The sequence below is a fragment of the Anomaloglossus baeobatrachus genome, chromosome 2 (genome assembly GCF_048569485.1).
Source record: "Anomaloglossus baeobatrachus isolate aAnoBae1 chromosome 2, aAnoBae1.hap1, whole genome shotgun sequence".
NCBI classification, from domain to species: Eukaryota; Metazoa; Chordata; class Amphibia; order Anura; family Aromobatidae; genus Anomaloglossus; species Anomaloglossus baeobatrachus.
This window is the reverse complement of record NC_134354.1, coordinates 537890586-537908127: the sequence shown is the minus strand read 5'-3', so window position 1 is coordinate 537908127 and position 17542 is coordinate 537890586. Positions and strand designations below refer to the sequence as shown.

The following is a 17542-nucleotide window of genomic DNA, read 5'->3' as shown; positions in this document are numbered from 1 at the left end:
AATACCCTGCACAACAGGGCTTAAGCACTGTTTGGGTTTAATGATATGGTCCCATACTTTTGATAGTGTTCCCCTGCCTCTGATGGATCTAGTGTATGTCTCCCTATTCTCTCCTATTTGGTTGCCAAGGATCTATCCCCTCTGCCACCAGTGTTGTCAGATGGGAAAAAAACTATCATTTTTTCAACTATGGCCTTCTGGTATTGCACCATTTTAGTAGCCTCTCTGTGCAGGAAGGAAAAATGTAAAGTTTTCTTTGTAGCATGGGTTGGGAAAGGGTAAACAACCAGCAATTGGCTTTGGCCAAAATGCGTATATTGTGAGGGTCACAGGAAAGACAGCAGAACATATAGTCAGCCATGTGCATCAGACTTCCAACAGGCAAGATTTAATTGTCGCCTCTAGAAAAATGACTCTAGAAAAAATGGTAAGGTTCCCTAAACTAGGCATCAAATTGTATCTGTCTAATTGTTATGTCTCAGTTAGTTAGATGGATCATCAAAGCACTTTGTCTGGATAAACAGATGGAATGTAGCACAGACTGATGATGTTGATGAAAAGAGGAAAACTAGTTGTGGCAAACTTGGCTTTACATGGTAGCTAGAGGAATGAAAGCTGTAGAAAAAGAATGGCAGTTGGAGAAACAAAGGTTGTAAAGTGGAATGGCAACTGGAGGAATAAAGCCTGCACAGGTGGGGTCACAGTTAGAGGAATAGAGGCTGTATAGGCTAAAAAGCAGATTTGGAACAATGCCAGAGTAGAATTATCTTGTCCATGTAGCAGAGTTGAGTACATCATGAAAGTCGTGGTAGAAAAGCAGAAAAGCAAGTTATAGCAGAGCAAAAGTAGGGATGTCAAATGACCCACTTGTGATGAAGCAGCAGAGCCCAAAGGTACAATACACACACACCTGTAGCAACATAGCGGAGCCCTGTATTATAGCAGGGTTTTCCCCTCTAGCACAAAAATTCCCTTGGTCCTATGTTATGTATTATATATTTACCTTGATATCCCTGCAGCATTATAAAAATAAAATGTTTTGTACATTTACAATCATGGCTTGTTTGGGTATATTTGTTACGTGGCGAATCTAAAGACTCTGTCTCTGGTTGTATATTTTTTTTTATCTATGTATTAAAAAGTTATGTTTAATTTTGGGCTAAGATCCTAAATGTTTGATTTGCACATCAGATTTGTAAAACTATTAGTATCGCCAAGAATGTGATTTTTTTACAGCAACTAATATTATTCTCGTAAAATACTGAATTCAACTGATAACGGGTCCTTTACTAGTAACTTAACTTTATAAAGCGAGGACAACAATCTATATACATCAAATTGCCCTAAATACATACATTTTTCATTAAATATTAATGTATTTGCACGACCCAAGAATTGCACCTCGGGGATTGGTCAGTCACTTGACTTAAAAAAATGTTTTGCTTCTAAGGCATAGAGCAGTTAAATTTGGCACAGATGTTTTTCATTTTTTGGGGACCATAAGGCAAGGAAGATATTTTAGTCTGCAGCTATTGTCATGTAACAGTGACTCTTTACAGCTTAATGTCCATGGTCTGGTATTAACTTTGTATCATGAGAAAGAAATGGGTATAAAAATGAATTTGGATTTTGGCTTGGTATTTAGAGTCAAAATAACATTTTATGGAATGTCTTTAAATAGGTCATACAAACTCATGAGTGTTTACTAGTAGAGATGAGCGAACCTGAAGTTCGGTTTTCGAACCATACACCAAATTTAAAAATCAAGGTTCAGGTTCCAGGTTCAGATGCTGTACGTGCAAACAAAACTTGCGAGAGCAATTCTGTGCTCAAGTACGCTTGGTGCTCAGCCCTGTGTGAGTCGCTTGCAGTGTTTGAATGGCGTACATTGGGGGTAACAACAGCATGCTCAGATGTAGTGTGCAACAAGAAAAAGTTTGAAAAAGCCTGCCCACCCTCCCCCGGAAGTGATCTGCTTATGGCTGGCTGTTTGTGGGCAGAGACTCAAACTGTCAATTAGTCAAGCGCCAGCCTGTGGGGCTAGGCTCATTTGTTGCCGGCTAACCAAACCTCGATGGAATCGCTCATCTCTACTTACTAGAGCCGAGCAAAATGATTTGCAGAACTCCGTGTCAATGGCCACATTAGTAGTCAATAACTGCTTTACAGAAGAACACAGGAGAACACCGAACGTCTTATTAATGGAGGCATTCTTGGTTCCTAATATAATTTGTAGGCCAGGCTATGCTATTATGTTGCAGTAGAATACACACATGACATCACAGGGGCAGACACTGTGGATGCCGCAGGTAGTAGGAGGTTTGCAGTACTCTGGGAGGGCATGCCACAGACAACTGATGTGCCACTAAATCAGGGTCTTGGAAATCATTTTGCTCAACTCTAATTCTGAATACACAGCTAGAAGACAATTGATATGATGTGTAAGTGTTTACTGAAAAAGAAGTTGCCATTAAAATGCACAGCAAAATATTTTTATTAGATTTCTGTTACCTGGGTGTTAAACACAGATGTGATATTTCCTGCATTACTGTAATATTTTTCAAGTTATAGAAACTATTCTACTTCAGCGAGCTTACCAGCATCCTTAAAGGGTGTTTTCCATCCTCTGAGACCCCCTTGGATATTGACAATGACAGGACAGCAGATTTGATTCAGCTATTCAGTCACTTCCCTATTTCTCTCCACAAAGCGGTGCTCGCAGCTACCCTGAACTCAAGGCAATCTTATCAGTCTTATCAAAAGCAATGGAGATGTGTTGCAGTTCCTCTCCACAGGCACCTCCATGCTGAGAAAGACTACAAATTCAGGGTTCCACAGGAGCAGGAACAGTGGGTGCCCCAAAACGTGGACCCCCAAGTCATAAAGGGATGGCGTGTCCCATGATAAGCAATCTCTTTACTAGATGGAAATAGTCCTTAAATGGTTCATAGAAATGGTGTAAATTACAACTGCCATGCCCTGCATTTTATGCTTTTCCGCTATAAATTCTGCCAAGAGACATTAGTAACTTCAGCCCTTTGATTAATTCAAGTTTTGTGGCTTCTGGAGATTTTGTATCAATCATTGGCTATCTCACGATTGCAAATATTTATACATTTATTAATATTCCACTTGTTGATCAAGATGTACATTCATTCATACCATGTGATTTACCAATACACTCTGAAACTGAATGTAACATGTAATAGTGAATCTGTGCAGAAGCATGCTGGTATGGAAAATTGGCTAAAAAATGTTCAAGGATGAAAAATGACAGATATTAAGATCAGTTACCTTTAAACTGGCTATTCTTCTATTATCCCTGAAATGTCTGTTTATTCAGACATACAATAAGTTGCTATGCAGCCCAATGTACTGCATTAGATGGTATGATGCCCTGGACATTTGGCATAATATATGCATTTTATTAAAGTGCACCAATAACCAGGATTTTCCTATTTAACCTAAAGCCAGTGCTATACTGGCATTATCTGGCTGATTCTATACATACCTTTAGTGGTCAGCTTGAATGTATAGGTTTTGAAACACAACCAAGTAAAGCTTGTGAAATGAACAGTTTTTTGATTGACAGCAGCTAATAGGTGAGGTGGGGTTTGATATTGATTCCTGCCCCCTGCCTGTTGTTCCTCCCCTTTTGTTTATGCTAATTCCATTATAGAAAATTGTGGCTATAATTCATGGTAGCTAGAAGGACCTTGCTGACATCATAACCATGTGACCAGAAGGGACAGTGCCTCAGCCAACAGAAAAATAATGTTGCTTCCTGGTATTGGCTATGTTGGCTGAGACCCCTCCCTTTTTGCTCACATAAGTATGATGTCAGCAAGGTCCTTTTAGCCACCATGATTTATAGCCACAACCTTTAGCAAAACACTTCTGTAATGGAATTAGCATAAATAATCAATGATGAGAGGACGGACAGGCAGGGGGCGGGAATCACTATCAAACTTTACCCCAGCTATTAGCTGCTCGGTACCTGCTGCCAATCAAAAAACGGTTCATCTTACTAGCTTTACTTGCTTGTATTTCAAAACCTATGCATCCTAGCTGACAGCTAAAGGTATGTATAGAATTAGCCTGATAGCGCCAGTATAGCACTTGCTTTAATTTATATAGGAAAATCCTGGTGATTGGTGTGCTTTTAATCAGATTAATTCATCAGATGATCAATCCTACTTGGCAATGTATCCAGCAGTAATCTAAGGGACTACATTTATATGGGCATGAACAATGACAAAAAAAAGGTCTTTTTGATTTGGCTAAATGCCCGAAACGTATTGGCCAAAGCAACAGGCTTCCAACATATAAAAATAAATGCAAAGCATATTAAAATGTACACTCAACATAATTAAAATATTATACATTTATAAAATTTCAAACAGAAAAATAAATAAAACATCCACTTACATATTTTACAAAGAAACAAAATAGTTTGCCTGTCTGGTATGTACGGAATACACATATCAAAGAGAAAAGGTGATTTTTTTTTTCTTTTTCTTTTTATAATTCATAAGAGAAAAGTGTTGGGTATTTTGCTTGGCAATTCACGACATAGGGATGAAATGTTTCTTGGACACTTTATATTAAATTAAATAAAAAGCAATCACTTTGGTATTTGTGTAACTTTATCAATACCTTGCAATGCTTACTGTAACCAGCACTTTTTTTCCAGTAATGGTCTATTATTCTGTGATGTATTCAATTCATAATTGAAATAAAAACACAGAAATAAAAACCACCATGCCAGCTTTTGAGCTGAAATCATCATCATATGGCACATTGACTAAACCATGGCAGTTTTCCTTATACAAGGAAGAAGACAATATTATTTAATCCATTCCCATGGAATTCAATCATTTGGCAAATGAACTGCAACACCCAAGTGAAGCACAAAAGGCTGGGCCTAGGTGAATGCAAAATTACTTATCAACATCTGAAGATGTCATTCTTTATATCTATAGTATTTACAGTATTGCACTTTACTGCACTTAATTGCATTTATTCTTTCTCAATATTATTTTCTGACCCCCTTTTTTTCAACTTCTTTCCAATAAATTAGCATTTATGGGATTTCCAAATCTACTTAATTCGATTTAATAAACATGATAACGGCTTAATGGCACAAAGCACATGATGTTATGAAATTGTAAAAGTATGCTATATGCATTATAGCAAAAAAAAAAAACAGTTTTTTTATTTTTTGTAAATTGAAAGCACCAATAAATGGTGTACTTAACATATATTATTCCTTTCCAAAATATTATTGCTGCCTGCTTTCGTGAGAAAGTGAGAGGACTACTATACATTATAATATGAATGATGGTAATTTTATTTTTCTTCTTACCCAAAACTACATTATAGGTTTGGGAATTTGGAAGATTTTTGTGGCAGTGGAATAATAGCATTGGCATTATGGAGACCAGCCCCAATGATATGATATCTATATTATATTGATCTATGTATATGCACTCCATTTTTTTGTTTTGTTTCTTTTTTCTTGTTTGTTTTTTTGCTTAGCAACATGCAAAAAGAAGAAAAAAAAAAGCAGCCAATATTGTCAAGTTCATTTTGTTGTCACGGGTAAAAAAAAATCTCAGCTTTGATTCGTCTTCAAATGTGGTCATATTTGTCCAAATAACATAAGGCTATGTTCTTAAGTACTCCTGATGTCAGACTGGTTCAGAATCATTGTGGTTGCAAGCATCATAAAAAATCATGATGTGCAATGAACTAAACCAAAGTGCGCATTTGAGAAAAAAAATCCTCCACAGTCCTTGTTGATCTTCTGGAGAAGCAGGTTCAGGCCCATTTTTTTTTCTTTTATACTTGCAAAGCATTTACCAACACATTTGGTGTCTGTAGAGTCATATAATGGCAGAAAAAGGGAAACAAGGAAGTCAGTTTTGTATTATATCAATGACAAATAGTGTCAGAGTCCCAAAGCCTCCGCATGTTTTCTGGCTTTGAGTCGCAAGTCAGCAATGCTAGAGTTTTTGCTGTTGCTTTTAGCAGCAGCTGCTACCACAGCCGCAGCAGATGCAGTTTCTGCCAGTGATGCAATAGGAAGTCCAAAGGGTGGAGGAGGGAACATCAGATAGGGTGCGTGGGCAGCCAGGTGCGGGTGAAGATGAGGATGTGCATGGGCTACTCCTTCCAACTGCAACTGAGCTTGGACCTAAGGATAGAATATGGTAAGAAAAATCAGTATGCACCCTAACTATAAGATAAAACATCAGGCAAATTATGGACATAGCTATTCATATGGAAACACACAGAGCAAAAATATAAACACAACACTTTTGTGTTTGCTCCCATTTTTAATGAGCTGAACTGAAACATCTAAGACTTTTTCTATGTACACAAAAGGCCTTTTTCTCTCAAATATTGTTGACAAATTTTTCTAAATGTGTGCTAGTAAACACTTCTCATTTGCCGAGATAATCCATTGACCTTGCAGGAGTGGAATATCAAGAAGCCGATTAAACAGCATGATTATTGCACAGGTGTGCCTTAGGCTGTCCACACTAAAAGGCCATTCTAAAATGTTCAATAATTCAAAAGAACTCCAGCAAAAACTTGTTCTCTTTTTTATTCATTAAAATTCTTCCAATAGCATCATTTCCCATATATCAGTAGCTACTGTATTTTTCGCTTTATAAGACGCACTTTTGTTCCCCCAAGTTTTGGGGCAACGTAGGGGGTGCGTCTTATAAACCGAATATACGGGGGGTGTACATATATATATATACTGCAGGGTCTGCTCTGGAGCAGTGCTGGGGGCAGGTGAAAGCTGCGGGCAGCAGCGTTAGATCTCCTGCTCCCGCTCAAATAATATGCACAGCCGCTGTCCAACAGCGTGGTGCTGAAACCGCATTGCGCTGATGGGCTGGGGCAGCGGGGTATATTATATGTGCCTGTGCTCCCTTTGATCGCACATGATCCCCCTTGTGTTAGATATGGCCCCCATACTGCTGCCCATAGTAAAATAAAAAAAGCTTCACTTACCTCCAGCGCTGATCTCCCGGTCTCCTGCTGCTGCTGTCTGTGATAAGGCATGCAGAGATGATATCACTCTGCTGTGCCGATCACATGACCGGCAGCAAGAACCAGGAAGTGGAGGAGGCTGGAGCTCAACCCCACGGAGGGAGACACAGGGATTACAGCGCTGAGAAGGTAAGGAAAGAGTGTTTTATTTTATTATGGGCAGCAGTATGGGGGGCATATCAAACACAGGGGAGATGTGCCATCTATAGTGGCCATGGGCAGCAGTATGGGGGCCATATCAAACATAGGGGAGATGTGCCATTTATAGTGGCCATGAGCAGCAGTATGGGGGCCATATCAAACACAGGGAAGGTGGGCCATCTATAGGGGCCATGGGCAGCACAGGGGGACGTGTCCCAGCACAAGGGGGCTATATTCAATATAAGGGGGCCATATCCAGATTAAAGGGGGCTAATTTTATGATGGGGTCTATGAGGGACATATACCCTATATGATTTGTTAGACGGACACTGGCATTATAAGATGGACCCCATTTAACATTATAAAACAAATTCTCTTTTCCTTCACCAAATTTGGGGGGGTGTCTTATAATCAGGTGCATCTTATAAAGCCAAAAAAAAAACGGAAATTATCCACGCGTTTCAGATGTCGCAGCATCCTTAGTCATGATTAAGGATTCTGCAACCTCCAAAATGCATAGATAATTAACTACTGAAATTTGGGCAATGCTGTTATTGGAAGAATTTTAATGAATAATGGAAAGCACAAGTTTGTGAAGCTGGAGTTCTTTTGAATTATCGTACATGTTCCAGGTGGAGCATCTCCGTACTCCTATGACCGCCTGATAATATTAACGGTGAGCTTGACTTTTCCTTCATTCTAAAACGTGCAGCTTTATCACACATCACAATGCCAGAAATGAGAGAAAATTCTAAGCCAAAAAAAAATTAAAAAGTGCCATTTTGCCACTGCTTTTTTTCCCTCTTAAGAGATGTAGAAATACTTGACGTGTGCACATACCCTTACACATGCTAACTTCAGAATATGAAAAGGTTTTCCCCATATAGGGGAAAACATATGCTTGGATGCTTACATTATTTTGTGATTAATCTTCAGAACATGAAAACTCTTGCCTTGTGATAATAAAACATATATACTTGGGTAAATTAATAATAAAAGAATTCAAAAGTAAAATATATAATTGGGCATTAATCAAGTCATAAGATGAAAAAATTGAGTGGATAAGTTACAAAATATATATCTTCTACACAAAGGAGAATATTACTCAAAAATGGAGCATTTCCTTTTCTGAAAGTTCTTTGGAAAAATAGAAGATGTAATTTAATTAGTCGTGATTAGAAATTACTCCAAATTTTCCTTTCATAAGCTTTGATAAATCCGCACCATTTTAATAAGACATTAGACTCTTTTTCCATTAGACACCAAAAAATGTTAATTCAATGTCCACTGTTCAAAGTCACATAACCTTTGCAGCCAATTATAGGTGCAGCGGGTGAAACAGTGATGTTTTCACTTTCTGTGCCGATACCGACCTTGGAAAGGCCAATGGATCCAGATGGGGCTGAGTAGGTGAGTATCAGTTAGTTTGTGATTTTTAAAAAAATTCAAGCCCCCTGGGAATTTTTCTTTTCTCCCGTACAGCCCCTGTAATTACAATGCTTATGTTTAAGTATTCTGATCTGGCTTATATATCCTGAGTCATATTGCAAAGGATTGTCGAAAATCCACTTGTGACTTTTAGGATCGCTACTTCCAATAGGTGGCGCTGTGCTAGAGTTTGTCTCCTTTACTGGAGAGACAATTTGAATATTTCCCAGAGGGGCATTGCAGCTATAAGTCCCCTTACCTGGCAGCCAGACTGGCTTGCAAAGTCTCCTTAAGGAGAATAGTGTTCCCCCGTGGAATTTTAGGGGCATTGCAGCTATAAGTCCCCTTACCTGGCAGCCAGACTGGCTTGCAAAGTCTCCTTAAGGAGAATAGTGTTCCCCCGTGGTCCCCACATAGCTTTCTCATGAGCCAGATCAGACACCCCCATACTTTGCACTGACGAGGGGCAAGCACCCCGAAACACCGTGTCTGCAAATTGGGATTCTGATCTGGCTTATATATCCTGAGTCATATTGCAAAGGATTGTCGAAAATCCACTTGTGACTTTTAGGATCGCTACTTCCAATAGGTGGCGCTGTGCTAGAGTTTGTCTCCTTTACTGGAGAGACAATTTGAATATTTCCCAGAGGGGCATTGCAGCTATAAGTCCCCTTACCTGGCAGCCAGACTGGCTTGCAAAGTCTCCTTAAGGAGAATAGTGTTCCCCCGTGGAATTTTAGGGGCATTGCAGCTATAAGTCCCCTTACCTGGCAGCCAGACTGGCTTGCAAAGTCTCCTTAAGGAGAATAGTGTTCCCCCGTGGTCCCCACATAGCTTTCTCATGAGCCAGATCAGACACCCCCATACTTTGCACTGACGAGGGGCAAGCACCCCGAAACACCGTGTCTGCAAATTGGGATTCTGATCTGGCTTATATATCCTGAGTCATATTGCAAAGGATTGTCGAAAATCCACTTGTGACTTTTAGGATCGCTACTTCCAATAGGTGGCGCTGTGCTAGAGTTTGTCTCCTTTACTGGAGAGACAATTTGAATATTTCCCAGAGGGGCATTGCAGCTATAAGTCCCCTTACCTGGCAGCCAGACTGGCTTGCAAAGTCTCCTTAAGGAGAATAGTGTTCCCCCGTGGAATTTTAGGGGCATTGCAGCTATAAGTCCCCTTACCTGGCAGCCAGACTGGCTTGCAAAGTCTCCTTAAGGAGAATAGTGTTCCCCCGTGGTCCCCACATAGCTTTCTCATGAGCCAGATCAGACACCCCCATACTTTGCACTGACGAGGGGCAAGCACCCCGAAACACCGTGTCTGCAAATTGGGATTCTGATCTGGCTTATATATCCTGAGTCATATTGCAAAGGATTGTCGAAAATCCACTTGTGACTTTTAGGATCGCTACTTCCAATAGGTGGCGCTGTGCTAGAGTTTGTCTCCTTTACTGGAGAGACAATTTGAATATTTCCCAGAGGGGCATTGCAGCTATAAGTCCCCTTACCTGGCAGCCAGACTGGCTTGCAAAGTCTCCTTAAGGAGAATAGTGTTCCCCCGTGGAATTTTAGGGGCATTGCAGCTATAAGTCCCCTTACCTGGCAGCCAGACTGGCTTGCAAAGTCTCCTTAAGGAGAATAGTGTTCCCCCGTGGTCCCCACATAGCTTTCTCATGAGCCAGATCAGACACCCCCATACTTTGCACTGACGAGGGGCAAGCACCCCGAAACACCGTGTCTGCAAATTGGGATTCTGATCTGGCTTATATATCCTGAGTCATATTGCAAAGGATTGTCGAAAATCCACTTGTGACTTTTAGGATCGCTACTTCCAATAGGTGGCGCTGTGCTAGAGTTTGTCTCCTTTACTGGAGAGACAATTTGAATATTTCCCAGAGGGGCATTGCAGCTATAAGTCCCCTTACCTGGCAGCCAGACTGGCTTGCAAAGTCTCCTTAAGGAGAATAGTGTTCCCCCGTGGAATTTTAGGGGCATTGCAGCTATAAGTCCCCTTACCTGGCAGCCAGACTGGCTTGCAAAGTCTCCTTAAGGAGAATAGTGTTCCCCCGTGGTCCCCACATAGCTTTCTCATGAGCCAGATCAGACACCCCCATACTTTGCACTGACGAGGGGCAAGCACCCCGAAACACCGTGTCTGCAAATTGGGATTCTGATCTGGCTTATATATCCTGAGTCATATTGCAAAGGATTGTCGAAAATCCACTTGTGACTTTTAGGATCGCTACTTCCAATAGGTGGCGCTGTGCTAGAGTTTGTCTCCTTTACTGGAGAGACAATTTGTATGTTTAAGTATAATGTTTAAAGCAATTCACAAGCCAGTCAAAAGTTAAAAATATGTAAGTCAGTATCTACAGTGGATTATTACATGCTCCCTATATTCACTAGATATTGCTGACTGGCTGCGTTTTAGATCATCTCTATTGGGACAGATATGTAATCCATGACTATAATTTATCTAGTGTCTTCCATGAGCCTGAGGTTGTCTGAACCATAAGTTGTGTCTTATCAATGGTTCAAACTATGACTCTCCTGTATATAAAAACAAGTAGATCACAGACTCACAAGGAGGTCAATGTACGGAGCGTGGATTGTATATAACAACAAGGGTTGGGGTATACATAGAAATCATTGAGCTTATAACAAAAGTTCTCATTGGGCCCTTGTCCCTCATCCTTACAAAATAATATTTAATTCATGGCACATAGAAGGGCATACCGCCAAACTTTTAAAAACAATGAGAGGGACATATATTGAAGCACTTGCACAGTAATTTTGCCCCCATTGAATCCACTTAGTGTTCTCATCCACTACCATACCCCCTTGATGACCCCCATAGAGTGTGATACAAACAAACATGCCCCATATACACACACAATATGATGACACCCCAGTGGCTCCAGAAAAGTATAATTTTCCCACAGAGGCCCAACACGGTATGATATTGTCACAATATCACTAACAAAGTAGGATGTCCCTACACATTAGAAGACTCCACAGTGATCTACATTACACCCCCACAATATTGTGCCCCCCACAGTTTTCCCACATAGACTGTAAGATACCAGTGTCCCCCACCACAGTATGATGCCTCTATAGTCCCCCACACAGTATGACACCCAGTGTCTCCCACACACATAGTAGGATGCCATTATAGCCACCTTCAAATATTGACTAATACAATAATAACAATCCCCTTGTCCCATTCACCTTATGCATTGCTCTTTAAATGTGTGGACTGAGGCTCCATTCATCACCATTGTATTCAATTGTATCTGCATCTTAGTAATACAGATACTGTTGCTTGTAATACTGGGTGGGCAGGCTCCCCAACACCTCACCTTCCACAGGCCCTGCTATTAGCGGCATACCACGGAGCAAAGGCAGAATGATTAAAGTAAAAAATTATTTAATTTCTAATGAGAATTATCATGCAATTGTTCCATATATACAGCAAATGAGCTTTATTATGAAGGAGCTTCCAGAGTATAGTTATTCAGCTAACGTATTTACTGCAAACCTCTACACTATATGTAATATTTTTTACTTTTTTTTTTTACACATTCTAAAGTTTCTAAATTCATAGCTGATTTCTAGCATGATTTTTCATTGGAATACTTAAAGCAAATTATGAAATATATTATGTATTATGAATTATAAAGCCATAAAACTAATGTGCCAAATATTAAATAAAAAAGTTATTTTTCTGAAAATATCTTATGAGCCATAGAAAAAGTACACAAACTGCATAATCATCTGTTAAAATTGCATGATAAAAGCTGAAAATCTTTAAATCAAAGGCCACAGTGAGGAACAACCTAATCAAATTAAAAAATCTTAATAGCCTATAACGGGAACATTTTCCATATGTGTGGTGCCGAGTTTGTTCACATTCTACAACCCGGAAATTTGATATATGTTCCTATACTTTCACAGCAGCATTTTATTAACACTTCAGAAAAGGGTTTTCTGTACTTATAAAAAAAAGGCATGAATAGGGGACACGTAACAAATAAAACATTTAAAGTCTTATTTTACCTTCCCTTACTACCCTACTTCTTCATTTATGCTATTTGAGACTCTAAACTGTAAAACTGCAGTAAAAAAAATATTTCAGTCCAAACATTTCAGGAGTTAACATTATGAGCTGCAATGTTGGACTACATTCCACATACATAGTTTATAGTACCCTCACCTACTGTATCCTCACCTATCCCTTGTAGACTGTGAGCCTTCGCAGGCAGGGACCTCTATCCTCCTGTACCTGTCTGTATCTTGTACTGTTTATGATTATTGTACTTGTCCCTATTATGTATACCCCTTTCACATGTAAAGCGCCATGGAATTGATGGCGCTATAATAATAAATAATAATAATAATAGTTATCAGTGTTCCAAGATCAAAAATGTCACACTAATTTTTAAAATTAAGAGCAGCATAAAAAGTAAAATTTGCATAATTTTACAATAGTTTATGAGTATATGCAGACAGTTTATGTATTCATGTGTTTTGTGTAATCGCTTTAGTTCTTTAATTATTTTTCCTTACTTGTTCAACTCTATAATTAAACTTGTAAGATCTGTAAATATAAATATATGCATATATATATTTATAACTTATTTATTTTTTTTACGAGTTTAATATATGTACACATTTGCTTTTATGAACTGATATTACAAACCACAAGTACTCTGTTCTTATCATTCCATGGTGCAAAAAATTATATATATTCACTGTTAAATTCATAAAATATTCATCGTTTTCTGTTTTGTTTAAATATACAATTTATGAGAGTAAAAACTGAAAGTCTAACTTTAATAAAGTTAATATTTTATGAATTACTTGACAAAATTTTAAAAAGGCTATTTTCAGATATTTTGTATAGGTTTCTTTTTGTATGTAAATAATTTTGTTATGAGACATATAGTATATATATATATATATATATATATATATATATATATATATATATATATATATATTCTTTTTTTATTTTCATTTATTTTCTCTTCCTCAATATAATATAGGTAAGTTATATAAGTTATAGGATATCCATCTGCTGTTTCAAATTAGCAGTTGAAGAGTCTCATTTGTTCCCTAACTATTCATGTTCTTTTTTTACCAATGTAAGTATAGCTGCTGTGATGTTGTAGTTGTTTTTTTACCTTACCCGTTAAATGGACTAAGGTGGGAAAAAAGCTGTATCATTAGAAAATTTTATGTACCCGTACAAAATCTGTTATAGACCATGAATCACCTTTAATACTGTACATTAATATACCAACACTTCCGTGCAAGTCGATGTCCAGATTTTGAAGTAGAATCTTTTTCACACTTCATATCACATAGAAGGTGGCAATGAGGCCTACAACCTGCCAAGTTATCCAGAAGTGATTATGTGTCCAGTTAATTATTTCTTAGAGGCTCATTAATCCACATTGTTTCTCATCAATTACTTGAGTAACTTAAAAGTCAATTAATTAATTAATTGATTAATTGATTGATTATGAAACATTGGCTTATTTTCATCCAAAGTGTGTGCTTCAATTAAATAGTTTCTTACTGAAAAATTACTTAGAAAATCACCCAATGAGCATATATGTGAATCACTACAGTTTCAGAAACTGTAATTTAAAGGCTCAAAATTTTAATATATTAACACACTCACTTTGGGCTTGTTAATCTGTGTTGCATTCCAATTCTAAAAAAACTAAAGCAACATTTTGGAAAGGAATTAAAAAATCTCTTTTCTGGTTGCAGTCAAATAAACTAATACCATCTTGACAATAACTACATGTAGTGTGTATAAAAGATGTAAAAAAAAGTATCATACGTAATTTAAAAAAAAAGTGCATCATGAGAGATATTGCTGACTTTTTAACAATCAATTTTATCTCCATGCTTTACTTTGTACTTTTTCTCTTTAGTAATACAATTGAATTTGTTACGCATTTAAAATTGTAAAGACTAAAAAAAAAATAAAAAGTATAAAATTGACTTTTGCATAAAATTTTCTTTCATTTTTTTTCCTTAAAATAATAAACAGATATTTACTTCTTTTATATTTGTATAGCTGTAAATAAATATTTATTTAACAACTGCTTTCTTAACAGAAAGGAATATATTCTTTGGATTTAAATTCTTAAATTTTAAATTAATCTAGCTTTGTATTTGTATTTTTATTTTCAGATTTGAGCTACATAAACCTCTCAGATTTTGCAGAATTGTAATAGGCCTAATTGACAATAATCGAATCTTACAGCTTGATATGTTTTAAGAGTTTTTTAACTTAATCAGAGTATAACATTAATTAAAGGTTGAAATATTTTATTTTAATACTCTGTATATTGACGTGTTTTATTTATTGTAAATAAATATAAATACTATTCATTAAGCCCATTTTTTTAACTTATATAACTCACTTTTGGCTGCTTAGTTTCATAGGTGTTATTTTATTGATGTTCGTCATTAAACAATGCTAATACATGTTAACATTTTATAATTACTATTATTACTAGTGATAATATAGATAGCCATGGATTCATTTTTTCTACTACATGGGAATTTTTTTTTAGAATTCTATTTTCTCATAATCATATAGAAGATAGACAGGACTGAAAACTATGCCCTATCAGAAGGATTGAGCTTTGAACTTTTTTATTCTTATGTTAGTAAAGGAATTTTATTGAACCGTATAACTTAAGGTATAAACCTATAGTCCGATTTTACATTCCCAGAGTAATGTTGTGATGACACAAATCTATTATTCCATTTCTGTAATTCTTTAGTATGACTTGTATTTATGGCATTTATATTGATATTACATGTAAAGTACACGTGAAGAAGATTTCGTAGGGGGCGACTTTACTCATAAGTATAAGCGCAGAATGCCAGTGAAGCATTTCTTGGTTCGACAGAGAACACATAAGCATTTATTTATGTACTCATGAATAATAAGTAGGGTAATGTTTCAAATTCATAACAGTAAATGTTTTTAATGAGCACACTATTGAAATTTATTTCATTATATTTTTTCTAACATAATTTTCACTAAATCTAGTGGCCACATGGCAAATGGTATGACTTATCTTGTTTTGTTTTTGTATTGTTTGTGTTTTTATTTTGTTTTTGCAATTATGGAAGTATTTTTTATCACAATGATAGAAATTGATTTTTAAAATATATCAATTATTGTTATCATTCAAGTGATTGTAACATTTTGAAATTTGCCCTTATGACATATTTGCATTAACATTTAATATCTGTGGCAATTTGTTGCTAATGTGTACAATAGTTGTAGTGCTTTAATGCTCCAACTAATTTGTTTAATAATCCTAAAATGTCAACAATAAGGCCATACATTTAAAAAAAAATGTTGTTACAATTGTTACTAAGCACGCCTTTCATCCTTTAGTCAGTTGAGAAAAAGAAAAAAAACAATAGTCAGACAACTCCTGTTGGACAATAAATAATGGTGGTCTAGAATTCATTAGTCCATTTCTGAATGGGGTGTTAATCCAAAATGACAACAGCTGGAATAGTATGATGCAGAAAGGACTTCTAAGGCCACGTGCATACATTGAGTATTTGATGAGTTTTTTACCTCAAACCGAACCAAGTGTGGGTAAAAAGTGCAGAAGTCATGCCCCTGTTTCTATTGTACTTTCCCTCTGATTGTTCCACTCCTGGTTTTGGCTTTCAAATACTGAGGTAAAGAACTCATCAAATACTTAACAAGTACACATGGCCTAAGAGGACCAGCAATGCAATATTATGGTGCTCTGGTTACTTGACTATAGTCACTGTGTCTGTGTGACCATGGCCACAGCTGTTGTAAGTGCCAATATCAGATATAGCGCCATCCTTGGTAGTTTAATCCCTTAGACGCCACAGTCAATCATAACCATGGCATGTAAAATGTTTTACAAGTGCAGAGGATTCCCTCTGTTTGCCCATCAGCAACATGATTGTAATCAGCTATACTAGCAACCATAGTAAAAATAAAGTCCTTCAGGTCTGATATTGGTAACTGTCAATGTAACAATAAAAGTCAATAAAGATTTGGTATATTTTAAATATTCTGATAAAGTATACAAAGGATCACTGCTTTAACTAGTGATTACAAATGTGATTAATATTTTTATTCTTTTAAAAAGGGTTTGTGGCTTTTTTTACATTAAAAAAATATTTTGTTTTAAAAAAAAAATCCAGATAAATCTAAGTCCTTGCAAAACTAAACCTATGGTAAAAATTAAAATATTCTGGCACTTAGATTGCTGCAAATGCTGTTTTTGGGGGGGTTTTTTACATAAACCATGTGCTAAAAAGTAAAAACAAATGCAAGTACAATATTACCCCAACTTGTAGAATAAAGATATTTTGATATTTTTACTGCAAATAAAAACCTTAGCCGAATTACTGTTTTTTGTTTTTGTATTTGTTTTGGCCTTTCTTTCATGAAAAAAATTGAAAAAATAAATGAATACATAAATAATAAAATCAATTATATACACCCTTAAATGGTGTTATTAAAAACACAACCCATCCCAAAAAATACATGTCCTCATAAAGTTACCATAATAGAAAGAAAAAGTAATTGTTTTCAGATTGACATAAAAAAAATTGCTTAGCGCTCCTCCTCATCTCCCCCAATTACAGTACAAAAAAATTAAGCAAAGAAGAGAGTTAATGCCTCCTTAATTTCTGTAGTTTCATAGTTTCATAGTTTTTAAGGTTGAAGGGAGACTCTAAGTCCATCTAGTTCAACCCGTAGCCTAACATGTTGATCCAGAGGAAGGTAAAAAAGAACCAATGTGTCAAATAAGCTCCAATGGGGAAAAAAATTCCTTCCTGACTCCACATACGGCAATCAGACTAGTTCCTTGGAT

The 17542-nt window shown here is 36.8% G+C and overlaps 1 protein-coding gene across 2 annotated transcripts in view; it reads right to left on the bottom strand.

Moving 5' to 3' along the window:
* Positions 1–4095: 4095 nt before the first annotated feature.
* Positions 4096–17542, bottom strand: part of LOC142290358 (short stature homeobox protein) — a 34581-nt gene continuing 21134 nt past the window's right edge. For both annotated transcript variants that reach the window (XM_075334324.1, XM_075334325.1), the window contains exon 5: positions 4096–6196. In XM_075334324.1, the coding sequence (XP_075190439.1) occupies positions 5951–6196 (246 nt within the window). In that variant the 3' untranslated portion in view covers positions 4096–5950. The remainder of the gene's footprint in view (positions 6197–17542) is intronic.